Genomic DNA, 17,238 nt, shown 5'->3' with positions numbered 1-17,238 from the left:
TTGGTTAGCCAAGATAAACCATAGATTCTTAGGCTCTTCCACACTTCTATTGGGACCCCGTCTGGGCCTGGGGCCATGCCTACTTTCATCCTCCTTAAGGCTTCTTTAACTTCAGAAACCGAAAGCATACAATATTCATTGCCTCGTGGTGAAGTACCTACATTGCAACCTCTACTGCCTCTACTGGTCCTTATGTTATGTATTGAGCACGCCCTTCCTTCTTGCTATGCTATGAAGAATCCCCTGCAGGCTTTGCTTTGGTCTGCGAATGCTACCTCTTCTACAGCCTTCTCAATGGGTGATGAAGCAAACAGTGTCTGAACATGAACAATCTGAGATTGCCTCATCCTTCGCAGCTGTCTGCGTTTTTTACTACCTTCCCCGGTCCGTACCTTCCATCTCTCTCTAATGTCTTCATCCCTTAAGTACTCTACCATCGTCACCTTAATACATCTAACATTGTCTAAATCTCTACTCATCCTTTCTCTCACTTTAGCTATCTTATAGATAGCTTTTCCCCCTTCCTTTGTATTCAGATTATTATAGAGATCATCATATGTCATCACCCTTACTTTCCCACAATCTTCTTAGCTTTGTTTCTAGCAAATTTATACCTTTGAAGATCCTCTATCTTTGTAGTCCTTTCCCATATCTTAAAACTAGCTTTATTAGTCTTGATGGATGCTTGGACCTCATCATCCCACCACAAATTTCCCTAGGGGCATGATGTATACCTTTCGATTCCCCTAAACCTCTTTAGCAACGTTCTTAATACAAGCCACCATCTCGTTCCACATCGTATTAGTGCTTCCCTCAAAGTCCCACTTTCTTTGTTTGACCACTTCATCAATAAATGAATTTAAGGAATCACCTTTTAAGCTCCAACACCTTATCTTAGGGCAAATAGGCTCCTTTATCTTGCGATTATGTGTAGATAGACAAATATCCAGTACCACCAATCTATGTTGAGTGGTTAGGCTCTTCCTAGGTATAACCTTACAATCCTTACAAGACAACCTGTCAGACCTTCTTGTTAGGAAAAAATCTATTTGACTGATATGATACTCACTTTTGTAGGCAACTAAATGCTCTTTTCTCTTTTGAAAAAAAGTGTTCATACTGGATAAGTCATAGTCTATCGCAAAGTGTAGAACTGAGATTCCCTCCTCATCATAGCCTCCATGGACACTTTCATATCCTCCACGATCTCTCCCAACATGTCCATTCAGATCACCTCCTATAATAATCTTTTCTCCTTAGCTAAAACCTTGCACCAACACATGCTTGATCCATCCATGTGTTCCCTAAATTGTAACTTACTACATTTATCCAATCCTACTTGTGGTGCGTAGGCGCTAATAACATTGACAACCTCTTTCACCAACACATGCTTGATGGATAAAATCCTTTCTCCTAATCTTTTAACGTCCACCACATCATTCTTTAGATCTTTGTCCGCTACTATTCTCACTCCACTTCTATTACATTGATCTCCTGTATAACAAAGTTTCAAGTCGTTCAACGCCTTAGGTATTTTATCTTCCATCTAGTCCCTTGAATATACGCAATATTAATCATCCTCATAAAAAATCTATCAACTTTAGACTCTTACCCGTTAAGGATCCAAGGCTCCAAGGTGCTAATCTAATCCTACGCTTATGAGCTAGTTTCTAAACTTTTATTGCATTTCAGTAAAATAAGTTCTTGCTTTATCTATATAATTTGTTTTCACTTTCAATCAATTCCTGTGAAATACTTTCCATTGAATCAAACATATACTTAGTGAATTGGGCATCTTTTGCAGTTTTCTCGTCACTTGTTTTCTCTGGTAAAATATTTATTGTGAAGTTTCAGTTTATTTCTTTAATATTCAGCTAATTGTTAATTATATATTGTACTGATAAAAGTAACTTATAAGACTGCTAAAATTTGGATGTTTCAACTACATCTGTGGACTTGTATCTAAGTTCAGGTTAGTATTGATGGCTAAAAAGTTTTTTATATTCTTATCTCCAGGAAGACAAATTCGATTGATCATGCTCATGTTCGTAATGTGGATTATAATCCTAAGAAACACCATATAATTGTAAGTGTCTTCCAGTTATGGGTTTTGGATCCAAAAATCTATAAGTAGTAGAACTCTTGGGTGCGTATTTGGACTTTATATATTGTGGACTTCTTGTCCTAATCATTTCTTAACTAATGTGGTAAGTCTCAGCCCAAAAGCATCACACTATTGTGTCAATCAACAGGTCAGTTTTGATTAAATTTGGACAGCTAGAGAAATAGTTCAACACATGATGGACCATATTGTTGAGCTTGGCTTTCAATTTAGACAGATGGAAAATCCACAATTCTACGTGTTGTTCCCTATCTAGCCAATGGTTAGAATTGCCATATCATCTTCTACTGATTTGATGGCCGGAAATAGAAAGGGAAAACATCAACTAGATGGTGTGTCATCAGTTGACATGGGCCATAAAATTTAGCTTGTGGAAATGAATTGCTTATCAAGAGATAACCCTAAACATGCTTGTCTAGAGAAACTTTTGCCTATACTTTTTGTTGAAGTTTATAGAATATGGTTACCTAGTTGTCATGGTGTCTAGGTGACCCTAGGTATTGGAGGAGGGAAAAAATCAAGAATATACTTTCGTTGGATAAGTGAAGACCTCGAGAGTTGCGAACAACCTCAATGCCAAGAAAGTACCTGAGGCTACCCAAATCCTTGATCTGAAAACTGTCATGCAAATATGTCTTTACCTGTGCAATCCCAGGAGCATCATTACCAGTAACAATAATGTCATGGACATAGACTGCTAAGACAACCACGTTAGACCCCTGACGTCTAACAAATATAGAATGATCAGAGTAGCATTGAGAGAACCCACAACCAGCCAGAACACTGCTGAATTTATCAAACCACGCACGGGGAGATTGTTTCAGTCCATAAATTGCCTTATGAAGGCGACAAACCCGGACATTATCCTCCCCCTGAGCCACATAACCAGGAGGTTGCTCCATGTAGACCTCCTCCTGTAGATCACCATAAAGGAAGGCATTTTTCACATCCATCTGATAGAGAGGCCAATCAAGATTGACCACCAAGGAGAGCAAAATACGGACAAAATTCAATCTCGCAATAGGAGAAAAAGTCTCAAAGTAGTCCACCCCATAGGTCTGTGTAAACCCCTTGGCAACCAAACGGGCCTTGAGCCGTTCCACAGTGCCATCCGGAACTTAACCGTGTACACCCAACGACACCGAACAAGATCCTTACCAGGCGGTAGATCAACCAGTGACCAAGTCTTACGAGAGACCAAGGCATCCATCTCCACATCCATAGCATTTTTCCACCCAGGATGGGATAAGGCAATTGTATAAGAATTGGGAATAAAGGTAGAATGTAATGCAGCAGCAAAAGCACGATAATGGAGAGGAAGATGAGAAACAGAAACATAATTGGCCAATGGATAAAGGGGAGTTTGAGTGCAAGTGTGAGTACCTTTCCGCTTTGCAATAGGGAGATCATCAATGTCTAAAGTGGGATCCGCAGGCAAGGCGGCAGCTAGTGGCGGAGGAGGAGCGGCATCAATAGGTGGAGGTGGCAGTGGCAGTGGCAGCGGCTGCCGTTTAGCACGGCGCGTGTAGACCTTTATTGCGGTAGAACTAGGATGTGCAACTAACGGGACAGGAGGAGGGAAAGGTTCAGCAATAATACGATCAACACCACCATTATCAACACTAAGATCAACATCAATGGAAGAACCAGCAAAATAAGGAGAGTTTTCGAAGAATGTAACATCAGCAGAAACAAATTGTTGACGAGAGACGGGATCAAAACACCTATAACCCTTTTGGGTACGAGAATAGCCAAGAAACAAACACTTGACAGCCCTAGGAGATAGTTTATCAAGGCCAGGACGAAGCACATGAACAAAACATTGACAACCAAAGACACGAGGGGGAAGAGAGAAAACAGGCCGATCAGGAAAAACAATATTAAAGGGGATTTGATTATTAAGAACAGTGGAAGGCATACGGTTAATCAAGAAACAAGCGGTTAATACTGCATCAGCCCAATAGACCTTAGGGACATTCATATGAAACATCAATGACCTAGTAATATCTAACAAATGGCGATTTTTGCACTCTGCCACACCATTTTGCTGTGGTGTGTAAGAGCAACTAGTTTGGTGAAGGATGCCATTGTCAGAACAAAAAGAAGAAACCTCACGTTGTATCATCTCTAGGGCATTGTCAGTACGCAGAATTTTTAAAGGAATACCAAATTGAACACGAATTTCATTATAAAATTGCTTGAAAATAGAAACAAATTCAGATCAATCCTTCAAGAGATACAACCATGTCATACGAGAATGATCATCAATAAAACTAACAAAATAAGAAAAACGTAACCGACTCTTGACCCGACAAGGGCCCCAAATATCAGAATGAATTAACTGAAACAAAGAAGTACTCCTAGACTCTAGACTTAAAGAAAAAACAGTACGATGATGCTTGCCAAGCTCACAAGCTTCACACTCAATGCGGGAGACAGATTTGCAGCTAGGAACAAGATGGCACAACTTGGATAAGGAAGGATGTCCAAAACAATAGTGCCAATGTAACGGGGACACGCTAGTAGAGGTAGCAACCGCTGCCGTAGTAGTAGATGCCAAATCAAAATAGTAGAGGCCACCCTTCTCATGCCCGCCACCAACTGTCGTCTTTGTTGCAAGATCCTGTATGACACAATGAGAAGGATGAAAGGTTATAGAACAATTCAAAGTCTTAGTTAATTGACTAACAGAAAGAAGATTTAAAGGAAGCTTAGGTACATGAAGGACATTAGTCAAAGAAAAATCGGAAGTTAAGGGGATGTTCCCATGACCAATAACGGGTATAGAAGAGCCATCGGCAATAGAAATCCGAGATGGAACAGCGGACTGCGTAAAGGATGCAAATAAATTGGGCTTACCAGTCATGTGAGAAGAGGCACCGGAGTCAATGACCCACGGAGAAGATGAGGAGGCGAAACATGTAGTAGATGTACCTGAGTGGGCAAGGACAGTTGTAGACGTAGAGGATGATGCCTCAAGTTGCTGAACTCGTTGTAATAACTGAGAAACCAGGTCATTAGAGGAACTACCACCATCAGTAGAAGAAGAACCATGAGTAGTGTCAAGAGGATGCACAGGATCAGCCGCCCCATCAGAAACTGCAGCGTTTGCAAATAGCTCTCGTGCCCATTGTGGTTTGCCATGTTTCAGCCTACATTTGTCAATAGTATGGTTAGGGCGACCACAATGAGAACACCACCGAGAGGTACCATCACCAAAAGATGAACCAGCAGGGTTGGAAACAGCCCTACGACCACCAGAACCAGCCCCACAACTATGGCCAGAGCCAGAACCACGACCTCGAGAAGAGGTACCACCACCACGACCACGTCCTCCAGGAGAAACAAAGAGGGCAGAATTATCCTTGGAGACAGGCGTTGGATCAGATTTCACCACTGAAGGAGAAACAACTCTCTGGATTCGACAATATGCTTCATTCATAGACGGGATCTTCTCACCAGCCAATAATTGGTCTTTGACGGATTGAAGATCAGGATCCAATCCAGAGAGAAACTTCGCAACCAAAAATTCCGAACGTTGGGATTTGATCACAGAGGCATCAGTAGATATAGGCTGGTACACATTGAGTTCTTCCCACATTCCCTTCAGAGAACTGTAATATTCGCCAAGAGACTTTCCTTCTTGCTTGAAAGAGAAAAACCTCTCATACAGGTCATAAATTCGAGATAAATTGGTGTCTTGAGAATAGCTCTCCTTGAGTTCTTCCCAAACTCCCTTGGCAGTTTTATGAAACATAACAGTAGAGGCTATGGAAGGTTTCATGCTATTCCAAAGCCAACAAAGAAGAGTTGCATTTTCTGCCTTCCAATCATCATATTTGTCATTTGTAGAATCTGGTGGTGTCATGGTAAGATAAGTCATCTTCCGACGAGCAGTAACGTAAACTTCAAAAGCTTGAGACCAAAGGAGGTAGTTGGAGGCACCATTCAGTTTGATGGTGGTAATCTGTATATTGAAGTTGTCCGTAGTAGAGGCAGCCACAACCAGTAGATCAGGCAGAGATCGATTTCAGCCCAAAACCCTGACAAGGGTAAAATCGATGAACTTGAGATGAAGAAGGCTGAACAGTCCAATCTGGATCAATTGTTGGTGAGACAATCAGCAAATATTGAGGAATAAAAAAACCCCAAACCAGCAGTCGATGTTGAGAAGAAATCCCAAGAGAAAAGGGAAAAATCGATTTCACAGGGTATTGGAAAATCGATTTTTCAGATGCAAGCAAGCCTCACTTCGATCAGCAGAAAACTCTCGAGCAGCATCAAGCATAGGCACACATAAAAAATATCTTCAGCATATCAAGGAATCTTAGTCTTTCATTAGGATACGACTAGGATTCAAAACAAGAAGTACCGCATCTGGTTGCTGTGAACCACGATAAAGGAGCAAGGGGAAGGAGAGACCTTCAAAACAGCAATCAAGGGACAAACAATCGATCAGAATTAGTGCTCTGATACCATGTAACAGATTAGAGCCCTAAGTCTGATCAGCAGCAAAGGAATAACAGAGAAGAAGAAGAAGTAGAGAAGAGAAGAGAAGAGAAGAGAAAAAGAGAGAGATCGATTGAGAGGGTAAAATCTCTCACGATTTGGTTAAGAGCAAATCGTGAGAGAGTGATCTTATTTATAAACACAGCACTTAAGTGATTACAAGTGAACTCCCCAAAATACCCTCACAATAGAATAAACCTAGAAAGAATAAACTAAAAATATGAATAAGACAAAAATACCCACAGCAACTAGTAAATATAAAACGACTACTCTTAACAAGGCCCATTACAAAGAAAACACATAGAATCAAAGGCCCAATGCATACATAACCCCACCCAAGGCTTAGTTCCAATAAAATAAGCCCATTATGTGACTTATCTGCATCAAGAAGTGGCTGAGTTAGAGAGCTTCAAGAGGATAAAACTTGGTTGGGTTGAAATTGGGATTGGAGGCCAATAATAGTGCTGGATTCATGTCGAAGTTAGGACTAGAGTCGGAAAGTAATTTAGTTGGATTAAAATTGATGCGGACTCCAAATTATAGACCTTTTCTTGTGATAGCCTTTGCTCTTTCAATGGACGCAGGAAAGTCTTACTCTCAGTTGCCCACTTATGAATTCATATATACTGTTCAATTGTTTAGCCAAATATTGTCTGTGCCAGAGGTGGGACCATATGAATCAGCTTTCTTAGACATTTCTTTTGTTAAGGAAATTTTATCAATAACAAGTAGACTTTCCCAAAAATGGCATGTAGAAAGACTATCCTCAAAAAAAAAAAAAAAAAAATCCAGATGATAGATCCAATAGCGTGTATGTCTGTCCATTACAATTAAGTGGTTGAAGGAAAAGATTTTCTATTTTCCATTACTCTATAACAAGGTTTATGTTGTAATTGAGAATGCAACCATTGCATTGCATCCAAGTACTCTTACAAACTGCAGCTAAAAGAAAATGCCATCAAGAAAAGCCCCTCGGTGGAAATGGGAAAAGCTCCAAAAAGTGAATAGACTCTTATGGTCCTTGGGAATAACCGGTTCAGATTCTGCCATACTTCCGTTGAATAGAGGCAATGCAGCAAAATATGTGAAACTGGTTCTTCATAGTGTCAGCAAAGGTGCTTGCATTTGGAAGAGCCCATTTACATGAATTCAAATGATTGATGGTCATTAGTGTCATGGATTGCAGTTGAAACAAGAATTAAGAGTATTGGAAAATTGAGTTGCTGATAATTTAGCTGGAATAATTCTTATGTCTGAGAATTTATTCTTTGTAGAGAATGTACCCCTTGAGCTCAGGTCCTTTTTGTGAGATAATGCTTGAGGGTGCAGATACCAGTGTCTAATCTGGTCTTCTTGTTGCTTTAGTAAACTTTTTCCTCTTTGATAAAAAGGATTCAAATATCAGATCCAGCATATGACCGGTCTCAGCTGATCCTGGTATGGTCAATACAACAGGCCTGGGTTCACAATAGTAGATAGTAATGCAGAATGTGCTAAACTCATCAGTAATCAATGCACTTCTTAGAGAAAGAACTGGATGTGATTCTAATGCAGTTTTATGAGACATTAATCCCATGGATGCCAATGTGTAAGTTTAGACTGGCCCCACAAGAGTAGGGATGTAAATGGATAACCGAAAAATCCGAATCCGATCCGCATCCGTATCCATTTAGGGGCATCCATATTTGTTTAGAGATATCCAGAAAAAATCCGAATACTCCGATAAAAATCTGTCCGGAAAAAATCCAAATACTTAATAATAAAAAATTAAGTAAATAATGATCTTGAGGGGTTTTTGAAGATTCAACAGGTTCTAGAATAGGAGGAAAAGAGAATCATGATCTAAGATACATGGATTGGGAGTGAATTGTACCCGCTAGGGAGAGGAAGGTCCGGGTTACACAAGGCAGAGATGTAAATGGATGGTCGAAAAACCGAATTCAATCCGCATCCGAATCCGTTTAGAGGTATTCGTATTCGGCCAGGGAATATCCAGATCCAATCACATCCGATCCGTATCCGAGCCGAATCCAATCCGTATACATACCTACCCAAGAGCAGTTGGCAGTCCAATGGGCTGAAATTGACCTTTGGGTAGTTATATTATAAATTGAGCCTTTTTGAGTTTCATTGTAATGGGCCTAATTTATAATAAGCCCATAAAGTGGGGATAAAGTTAGTACACAGAATTAGTAGTTAAGTGTTTGAGTTAGATTAGAATACTTAATAGCTCTAGATAGATAGAGTTCTGTTTTGAGTTATTTACTTTATTAGTGTACCAGTGTGATTAGGAGTCCTTTTATGAGTAAATTTATGAATTTCAAAATGTTTTTATATATGCAATACACTCCCATCAATTGGAGATGATTTGATTAAAGAATATGAGTTTTTTAAAGAGTTTTGGTGCAATTGAGCTGTGCATATAGGATTGTTGTCTCATACCTGATTTCTTCTCCTCTTCTTCCTTCCAAGCAGATTGATCTCATCTCTTTTCTGTCCCCATCCATCGATCTGATTTCTTCACTTAACAACGCTGTTGCTTCCTTTACCTGGGATCTGATCACAGATTTGTTTCATTGGGCCTGCTTGCATTTGAGATCTATAATCTGGATTTTCAGATTGCATTAATTGGTATTAGAGCCAAACCTGTCTTTTAATACAATAGATCGTACCCTCTTGTTTGCTATCTGCCATTAACTTCAAATCGTACAAGAAAACTACGAACGGTTGAAACAAATATTGAAGAAACTCGGCGACAAAAAAGAATTTAAGATTGCTGATCACATGCGATCATATGGGATCTTCGTTCGATAAATTGATCTGTCATTGAACAATGGGTGGAAGGAAAAGACAACGGACCTCCAATGATGGAAGACGTATGGGATCCAATTATCATTGAAGAATCACCATGGGTGTACCTACTACCTAGTATACCAGGCTCACGCCATTGTTGGGTCTAGGGAGGGTCATAATTGACGCAGCCTTACCCCCACTTCGCAGAGAGGCTGCTTCCCGACTTGAACCTGCGACCACTAGGTCGCAATGGAGCAACCTTACCATTGTAATGAAGAATCACCCATGGAGAAGCATAAATTGGCTGATCTTTTGATTGAACCACTCGAATTTGTGCTTCTCTACATTATAACTTCAACAATGGACCCCTTATTGCTGATTCTGTATTGTTGGATTGTGGTCTGATCATTGGTTTTGTTGGGTCAAGGAGAGTGGTTGCTGATGGTGAATCGAAGATTCTCACATTCTACTAAACTCAAGGATGAGATTTTTTTAATCGAGGGGGAATTGATGCAGTTGCATTAGACATTAATCCTATATGGATGCCTATGTATAAGTTTAGAAGACCAATGGGCTGAAATTGACCTTTGGGTTGTTATATTTTAGGTTGGGCCTTTTAACTATTTTGTGTTTTATTATAATGGGCCGAATTATATGCCCATAAGGTGGGGATATAGTACACGGGATTATAGTTAAGTGTTTGAGTTAGACTAGAATACTTAATAGCTAGATAGAGTATTTACTATATTGAGTGCATGGGTGTGATTAAGAGTCCTTCTATGAGTCAATTTTGGAATTTTTGAAGGTCTCTATATATGTAATACACCCCCAATCAATTGGAGATGATTTGAGTAAAGAATGTGAGTTTTTTAAAGAGTTTTGGTGCTGTTGAGCAGTGCATATGGTGATTCGGGATTGGTATTGCATACCTGATTTCTTCTCTTCTTCCTCCCAAGCAGATCGGTCTCATCTCTTCTCCCTCCCTTTCCATCAATCTGATTTCTTCCCTTAATAATGCAGTTGCTTCTTTTTTTTTTCGGGGGGGGGGGGGGTTGAATGGAAAATATATTAAGGGAAAAGAGTAGAAAAACAATATAGAAGCCAAAATAGGCAAGCCTAGGGGGATCCCCATCAAAAGACCAAAACATCTAACAAACGGATGATACATCAAAATCCGGGGGAGGGAAAAAACAACTAAGGATGATACTTATCTCAGATCTGAACAAATTTGATTATCAGACTTGCTTGCATCTGAGATACATAGTCTGGATTTTCAGATTGCATTAGATTCTTTGTTAAGTCCTCTCTCTCTCTCTCTCTCTCATCCATGCAAAATCTACTTTGTAAAAAGCAAGAAAAAAAGAAGAAAAAGAAAAAGATTAAGTAAACCAAGAGTGAGGGGTGTGTTTGCAAGGGAAATGACAAACCTCGTGAAAACCGTCCTGCGACTGGGAAGTGGGAACCCTAGTTAGAAATAGATTGCACATTGGCCAATCCAAGTGGTAAGATATGGATAGATGTGCCCATATGGTCCCTTTTTTGCCAGATGCAAGGTGGAATCAGCTATGTTAAATCATTCGGGCTTGGAGTTTTTGTACTTGGTAGTATATATGGGCAAATAGTCTGAAAGACTATACACTGGATGATCAAGAACTGTGGTGTTCCAGAAGTTTTATATTTTTTTAGCTCTTGGCAACCTAGTTGGAGTCCTACCTTTCTAATTGTCCATACTGGTTCAAAATTTTGTACTAAAGCACACAATTCGTGCAAACCATTTTTATTCCCTCCTATTGTACGGGGTGCAGTTTGGTTTATGCATTTCAACTTTGAACTCCCATAAGTGATTGTTATGGAGGACCAGTATAAGTTACTAAGTCAATTCGTCTAATGATCATACTTAGATGGTTTGTTGGAGAGGGAAGTATTTTAAGCGGTGCATTCTTTGGAAGGGGGGCCATGTTTGTCCCGTCAGCAGGATAGGTGATGGGTTTCTAGAAGCCTAAGGGATTAGGTCCAGAAATTTGATATAAAATCAGAATCACAGTGATTAGATAATGACCAGTATTAAAGAATGAACAGTAAACAAAGATCACAATATCAGATGCACTTTAGAATTTAGAGAATACTCTACTCTATTAATAGAACAGCATATCAGAATCTGGAACCAATTCAACTGTCCGATTCAAAGTTATAGAAGAATACTAGTTGGATTATGTCTGTTCTAGAACCAAGAACTGATAACTGAAATGGACTGATCTTAGAACAGCATACAGAAATAAAATAGATTAAGAACAGAAGTAGCAAAACTCAGAATGAAACAACAGAACAATACTGGTTTAGGAGTTGAAAACAGTGATCAAGATTAGTAGCCAAAACCTAGAATCAGGTCTCAAGTACTTAAGAATCCAAGTGGTTGAAGGACGCTTATGATCTGATGTAAAGATCAGATTTTGGAGCTATAAGTATGATCAAAACAGAATCCGGTTGCTAGGTTTGAAATCAGATTGGATGAAATAGATGTCTTCAATAGAAAACAGAAAATCCTGCTACTAGAAAGTGAACAATCCGAACAGAAACAAAGTAGTACTGACCTGATTGATGATGGATGGGTTGAAGAAGAGTGGATAGAGGATATGATCAAGCATCTCACCTGGAACTAGACTAAAATCCCATCAAGCCTTGACCCTATTTTCTCACCAAGCGTTGCACTGCATCCCACAACGTTATTCTGAATCTCACAGAACATATGGAGGCAAAGCCAAATTTATTCAACTAGTGAAAACCATGTGGGGCTCTAGACCTTACATTGTTTATATAGAAACTGGAATGGGAAAGAAGAAAGTAAAACAAACATAGGGAACTCTTTCCAAAGTAGGAATAGGTGTCCCACATGATTAAAACTCTATCTTATTTAATTAGTTGGAATAGGTGTCCCACATGACTAAAACTCTATCCAATGTAGGAAGAGTTTTAGTCAATCAAGACTCTATCCAAAGACCTTATAAAGAGGCTGAGAATTACTAAAAATTCCAGCCTTTACAAGGAACTAAATAATTAAGAACCTGGAATGAAATAATCCTAGATAAGTTCCCGCGATTTGGGGTAAACCAGACTAAACTGTGGTTCAGTTTTGAACCAGAAAAATGATTCAAAAACAGAACCGTAAACTTAGTTGGTTCTGGATTTGCCCGTGTTCGTACTTGTTGAAGTACCTCTGATCTGCATCAATAGACCAGACTTTTGAGCTTAAGCAGTATTAATGAGTCAGCAGGGATTGTTTGTTGACAACTCTGGAACTTCTTCCTTTTCTTAGACTGCTTTTTGGAGTATTTAAAGATTATTAAGGCTAACTAAGCTTCTTTACTTTTCTCTCTCTTTTTTTTTTGGGTGGGTGGGCGGGAGGGGGTATTGCCCTATTTTGGATGCTTTAATTCATGGCAATTGGATCAATAGTGTATCCAGTTGAATCGTTATTCCCTCCAATTTGCTGCCCGCTCAATTCCTCACATAGGAGCAGAAATGACCACCCTACCCCCTGCCCGAACACACTGCCCAAGGTGGGGTAGGGTGGTCATTTCCGCTCCTATGTGAGGAATTGGAGGAAATTGGAGCGGGCAGCTAATTGGAGGTGATAATTATTCTATCCAGTTGGATAGAAATAATTGGTTCTGGTTCCTATTATCTTTTTGAGATAAATGCCAAAAATAAATATAAGATATGGAAGATGGGTTTTTTTCTAATCTCATGATGGCAGTGAATTAGTGTTTCTTTCACATTGAGGTTACAAAATTGCAACCAACTTACACAGGTTACTGCAGAGGATGAGTCTGGGATACGCATATGGGATCTTAGAATGCCAAAGATTCCTATCAGTGAGCTTCCGGGGCATGCACACTGGTACATCTCATTCTTTTCTTCTGTTTAATTTCCTTCTGTTTTTAACTTAATGTTGCACTTCTGTTTCACCAAGCTTATGCATCACAAGCATACTTGTATATTTGATGCCAGTATAGTTGTCAAGGTGTCCAGGCACCTAGGCGGACGCCTTGTGTGCCTTGTTGGTGTCGCCTTGATTTTGGACCCTCTCCAATGGTCGCCTAGATACCCTGACAACTATGGGTGCCACATCACTCTTTGATTGCATGATCTTTGTTAGTTGTCTGGGTTTTGGTAGCATGTTTAGATGTCTCTTTCGTATACACATGCATTTGTAGCTGTCATCTGATTTCTGAATGGTCATGTTGGCAGGACCTGGGCTGTACGGTTCAACCCTGAGTATGATGAACTGATTTTGGTCGGTCTCTCTCTCTCTCTCTCTCTCTCACACACACACACACACACACACACTCATCCCCCCCCCCCCCCCTGGCACAATGTTCATTCCTGTTTCATCCATGTGGGTTAACAAACTGCTTAATTGAATGGTGTGTAAGATAGGAGACTCTCTGGATTGGACTACTGTTTGGTTCTCCTTTCTACACACTGTATGGCATGGCATGACATGTATTGGATTTCCCCCTTGAAGACCCCCTTGGAAAAGATTACATTGTTTTGTTATTTGACATGACTGAGTCCCCAATATGTGACGCTTTCTGGGTAGCCACATAACCTTCCATATGGAAGATTCTTGGAACCTATATTATTTCTCTGCATGAATCATGTAGCTAACCAGTCCCACACACACTTGGGCTAATGAATAAGGACACAAAGAAGCAGTAATGCCTATTTGTCTTATAAACCTTAAAAGGGGGGGGGGGGGCTTTTTAGGAGTTGGATCACTTTCTGTGGCTTGTCTGCAAGAGACATAGACCATGATAATATCCTAATTTGATTATCATGATTTTTTTTTTAACCATAGAACCTGTCTCTTTCTTTTGAATGGGCGAATGCATTATGACACCATACTAAAGTTGTCTATTGATTGTATGATTAAAACCATCTGATTGGGTCTCTGGTTGACAATCTTGTAGACCAAACTGTATACTCTGTTCAATACCCTGTCTGTGTATGGTGTGTGCACTTTGAGTGGCATAGATGTAGGAAGGATGTCCTCCCTTACTCTGGTGGTTCAGGCAAAATTTGTCTTGGTTCTTGAGCCATTATCCTCAATGACTAAAGGTGTAAAATTTTGCAGAGTGCTGGAACAGACTCTGCAGTCAATTTATGGTCAGTTTCTTATGGTAGCAGTGATGGTTCAACATCGGAAAGGTCTGTAATTTGCATTCTTTAATTGTTTAAATATCACCTTTTCTATTTATGTTATTCTTCTCACATCCTACAAATGTTTCTTGGTGATAGGGTGTTACATTCACCTTCTCGGCGTGTAGATCCATTACTCAACTCATATAGTGACTATGAAGATAGTGTTTATGGTGATGCTCGTATCTTCAGTAACTTCTGGCTAATTTTTACAATCAAATTGAGGTTGACTAATTTATGACTTCTATTTCAGGCCTTGCTTGGAGCTCTCGAGAACCTTGGATTTTTGCGTCATTGTCATATGATGGGAGGGTAAACGACTAGACAATATTACACCTAAACTAGAATGACTTAGCACTTTATTTGTTGCATGACAAAGCTCTGCAATTTATTTGATAACAAATGGAGAAGTGGTAATATTTTTTTTTCTTGACATTTATTATGATGAAACTTTTCCCATCATAATATGAGGCAGTGTTTCAATGAAACACTGCTTGGCCTGGGTCTCATATAACCTATTTAGAGACGTGAGGTGGTGGGTGTTCGACCTTTTTTGATGAGACATATTGATTGAATTGTCCCCCTGCTGCATTTCTGTTTCCTAGACTAGATAATCAGATATCGTGCTGCAATATATTTATCATTTTTCCATTCTGATGCTGCTTTTTGCTTAGAGGTTTGGGGGGCATCATATGTGTTTTGTGAGTCCCATGTGCGTCATTTTGTATGTTATTTCCCTCCCTTCACTCTCTTGTTCCCCCCAGTGGTGAGGCAGCACTTAGTTGTATACAGTTAGGTCATCACTTAGTGGTATACAGTTATTGACCTAAAACATCTTTCTCTTGTATTTTTTTTTATACAGTTATTGACCTAAAACATCTTTCTCTTGTATTTTTTTTTTTTTGGCTCCCTTTTGTTTGTTCATGATACTAATTGTTAGACTTGTATTATGGTTGGGGTTGCATATTATTCCCAGAAAATGTGGTATTAATGGGCTGATAAGCTCAAGCCAGGTTTAGTTCGGTGTGACTTTGGTGTATGACATTAATATCTAGCATTGACCTGGGTCGGGTGTGCTACTGGCCAAAACAATAAAGGGCCCTCACCCTGACACTCGGTATCTGGCATGTCCTCAGATTTCATTTTTTGACTATATTTTATTTGTATTCTGTGGTAAATTCTTGTGTACTAATATGCTGTTAGAACCATCCTAAACTGGCACAATAATAACGGTCAAAAAATTGGAATATGGGTACTTGCACCTGTGATTTATACTGGACCGTTTACATCTATAACATATTTTTAGAGTGACAACAGGTAGTCAATCTTTAAGACTTCACCATTCCAATTAAACATGCTTTGAAGGTGCAGAGAGTTTGATCTGAACTTCAATTTTTTGGTGAAAAACAGGTGGTTGTAGAATCAGTCAAGTCCTATCTCCCAAAACATTGAAGGTTAACAATTTGGCGTCTTGTTCTGGGCACAACATTTTGGTGAGTTTAAGTTGATACAGCCTTGGTGTGTTGCACTATTTGGGAAAACATTCTTCTGAACGCCATTGGCACTTGTTTTGCTGCCGAACTCCCTGATGTGAACTCAGCACTGCAAATGTCAGAATCTTTATTTTTTTTCTTGAATTTTACCCTTAAAACTTGCTGCCATTTCACGTGGATCACCTGGCCAAATTATGGATTTCTTATTACGGAAAATATGTTTGGACTTTGTCCAGAATGGGTTGTTATGAATATGAAAGTTTTCTTGAAGAGAAATGGTTATAGCATGCATGCCGTGAAGTAAAATATTTCTGATATATGTTTTTTTTGGATATAAAAAGTAGAATGATTCCTATCAAATAATTGTTAGATACACTAGCTCACTACTTCTAATGGAACCGAACTTCCTGCGAATAAACTTGCTTAAGGGGTTCAGGTTTGGGTTGGGCATGAAAAGGACCACACAGATTTACATCTCTTTTCTTTTTCTAAGAAGTTTTTGATGATTCAATTTCTTTATCACATTTTTTTTTAACATCAAGCCCACTGCTACTAGTTGATCCTTGTGAGCATGAGACTGGTAGTCTAAATATGAAAAGTGCATTATCCACTTTTATTATTGCCTCTCCTGTGTGTTTGTTGTTTTGATTTGCCTTGGGTCTGACCCTCTGCAAATGGACCTTAAAAGAGTTATCACTCTTGTGAATGCTGCTGATGAACAATTTGTGGTTCTCTGATTTAATTTTTTGTTTTTTTTGACAGTTTCCATATTTACTGTATTTTTATTTGGTAAAAGGTTCCGTACACAGCCGTGCATGGTGCACGACTGTGCCTTCAACCATTGGATGGGGATGAGAAACTGTATACTGAACATGGTCATGCCCATCCAATGGTTGAAAACACAACCGTGTACCATGCACGGCCATGTACACAAACCTCCCCCTTTTTAGTTTAAAGTATTTATCTATATTTATTGTTTTAAAGGGAAATGTGATTGCACGGACTAGGTTTGACTTGACGAGTCACCAGGTTTTTTAGGGGCAGAGTTGAGTTAGAAGACCTGATTTTCCAACAATGGTGTGGTAACTTATATGTTTTCCTGGCAACAATAGGCTATGGTCT

General features: G+C 39.4%; 1 protein-coding gene across 4 annotated transcripts in view; it reads left to right on the top strand.

Moving 5' to 3' along the window:
* Positions 1 to 16,593, top strand: part of LOC122662452 (WD repeat-containing protein DWA2-like) — a 44,797-nt gene extending 28,204 nt beyond the window's left edge. Inside the window, exons 7-14 of one of the 4 annotated variants that reach the window (XM_043858087.1) lie at positions 2,017 to 2,086; positions 13,233 to 13,321; positions 13,673 to 13,718; positions 14,559 to 14,632; positions 14,729 to 14,796; positions 14,877 to 14,935; positions 16,034 to 16,115; positions 16,202 to 16,593. In XM_043858087.1, coding sequence (XP_043714022.1) covers positions 2,017 to 2,086; positions 13,233 to 13,321; positions 13,673 to 13,718; positions 14,559 to 14,632; positions 14,729 to 14,796; positions 14,877 to 14,935; positions 16,034 to 16,075 — 448 coding nt within the window. In that variant the 3' untranslated portion in view covers positions 16,076 to 16,115; positions 16,202 to 16,593. Of the gene's footprint in view, positions 1 to 2,016; positions 2,087 to 13,232; positions 13,322 to 13,672; positions 13,719 to 14,558; positions 14,633 to 14,722; positions 14,797 to 14,876; positions 14,936 to 16,033; positions 16,117 to 16,201 lie in introns of all 4 variants that reach the window. The other 3 variants (XM_043858084.1, XM_043858086.1, XM_043858085.1) reach the window with 3 other exon arrangements.
* Positions 16,594 to 17,238: the final 645 nt, after the last annotated feature.

The sequence above is a fragment of the Telopea speciosissima genome, chromosome 5 (genome assembly GCF_018873765.1).
Source record: "Telopea speciosissima isolate NSW1024214 ecotype Mountain lineage chromosome 5, Tspe_v1, whole genome shotgun sequence".
In the NCBI taxonomy this organism is placed as follows: domain Eukaryota; kingdom Viridiplantae; phylum Streptophyta; class Magnoliopsida; order Proteales; family Proteaceae; genus Telopea; species Telopea speciosissima.
This window is presented reverse-complemented; position numbering and strand designations above follow the sequence as displayed.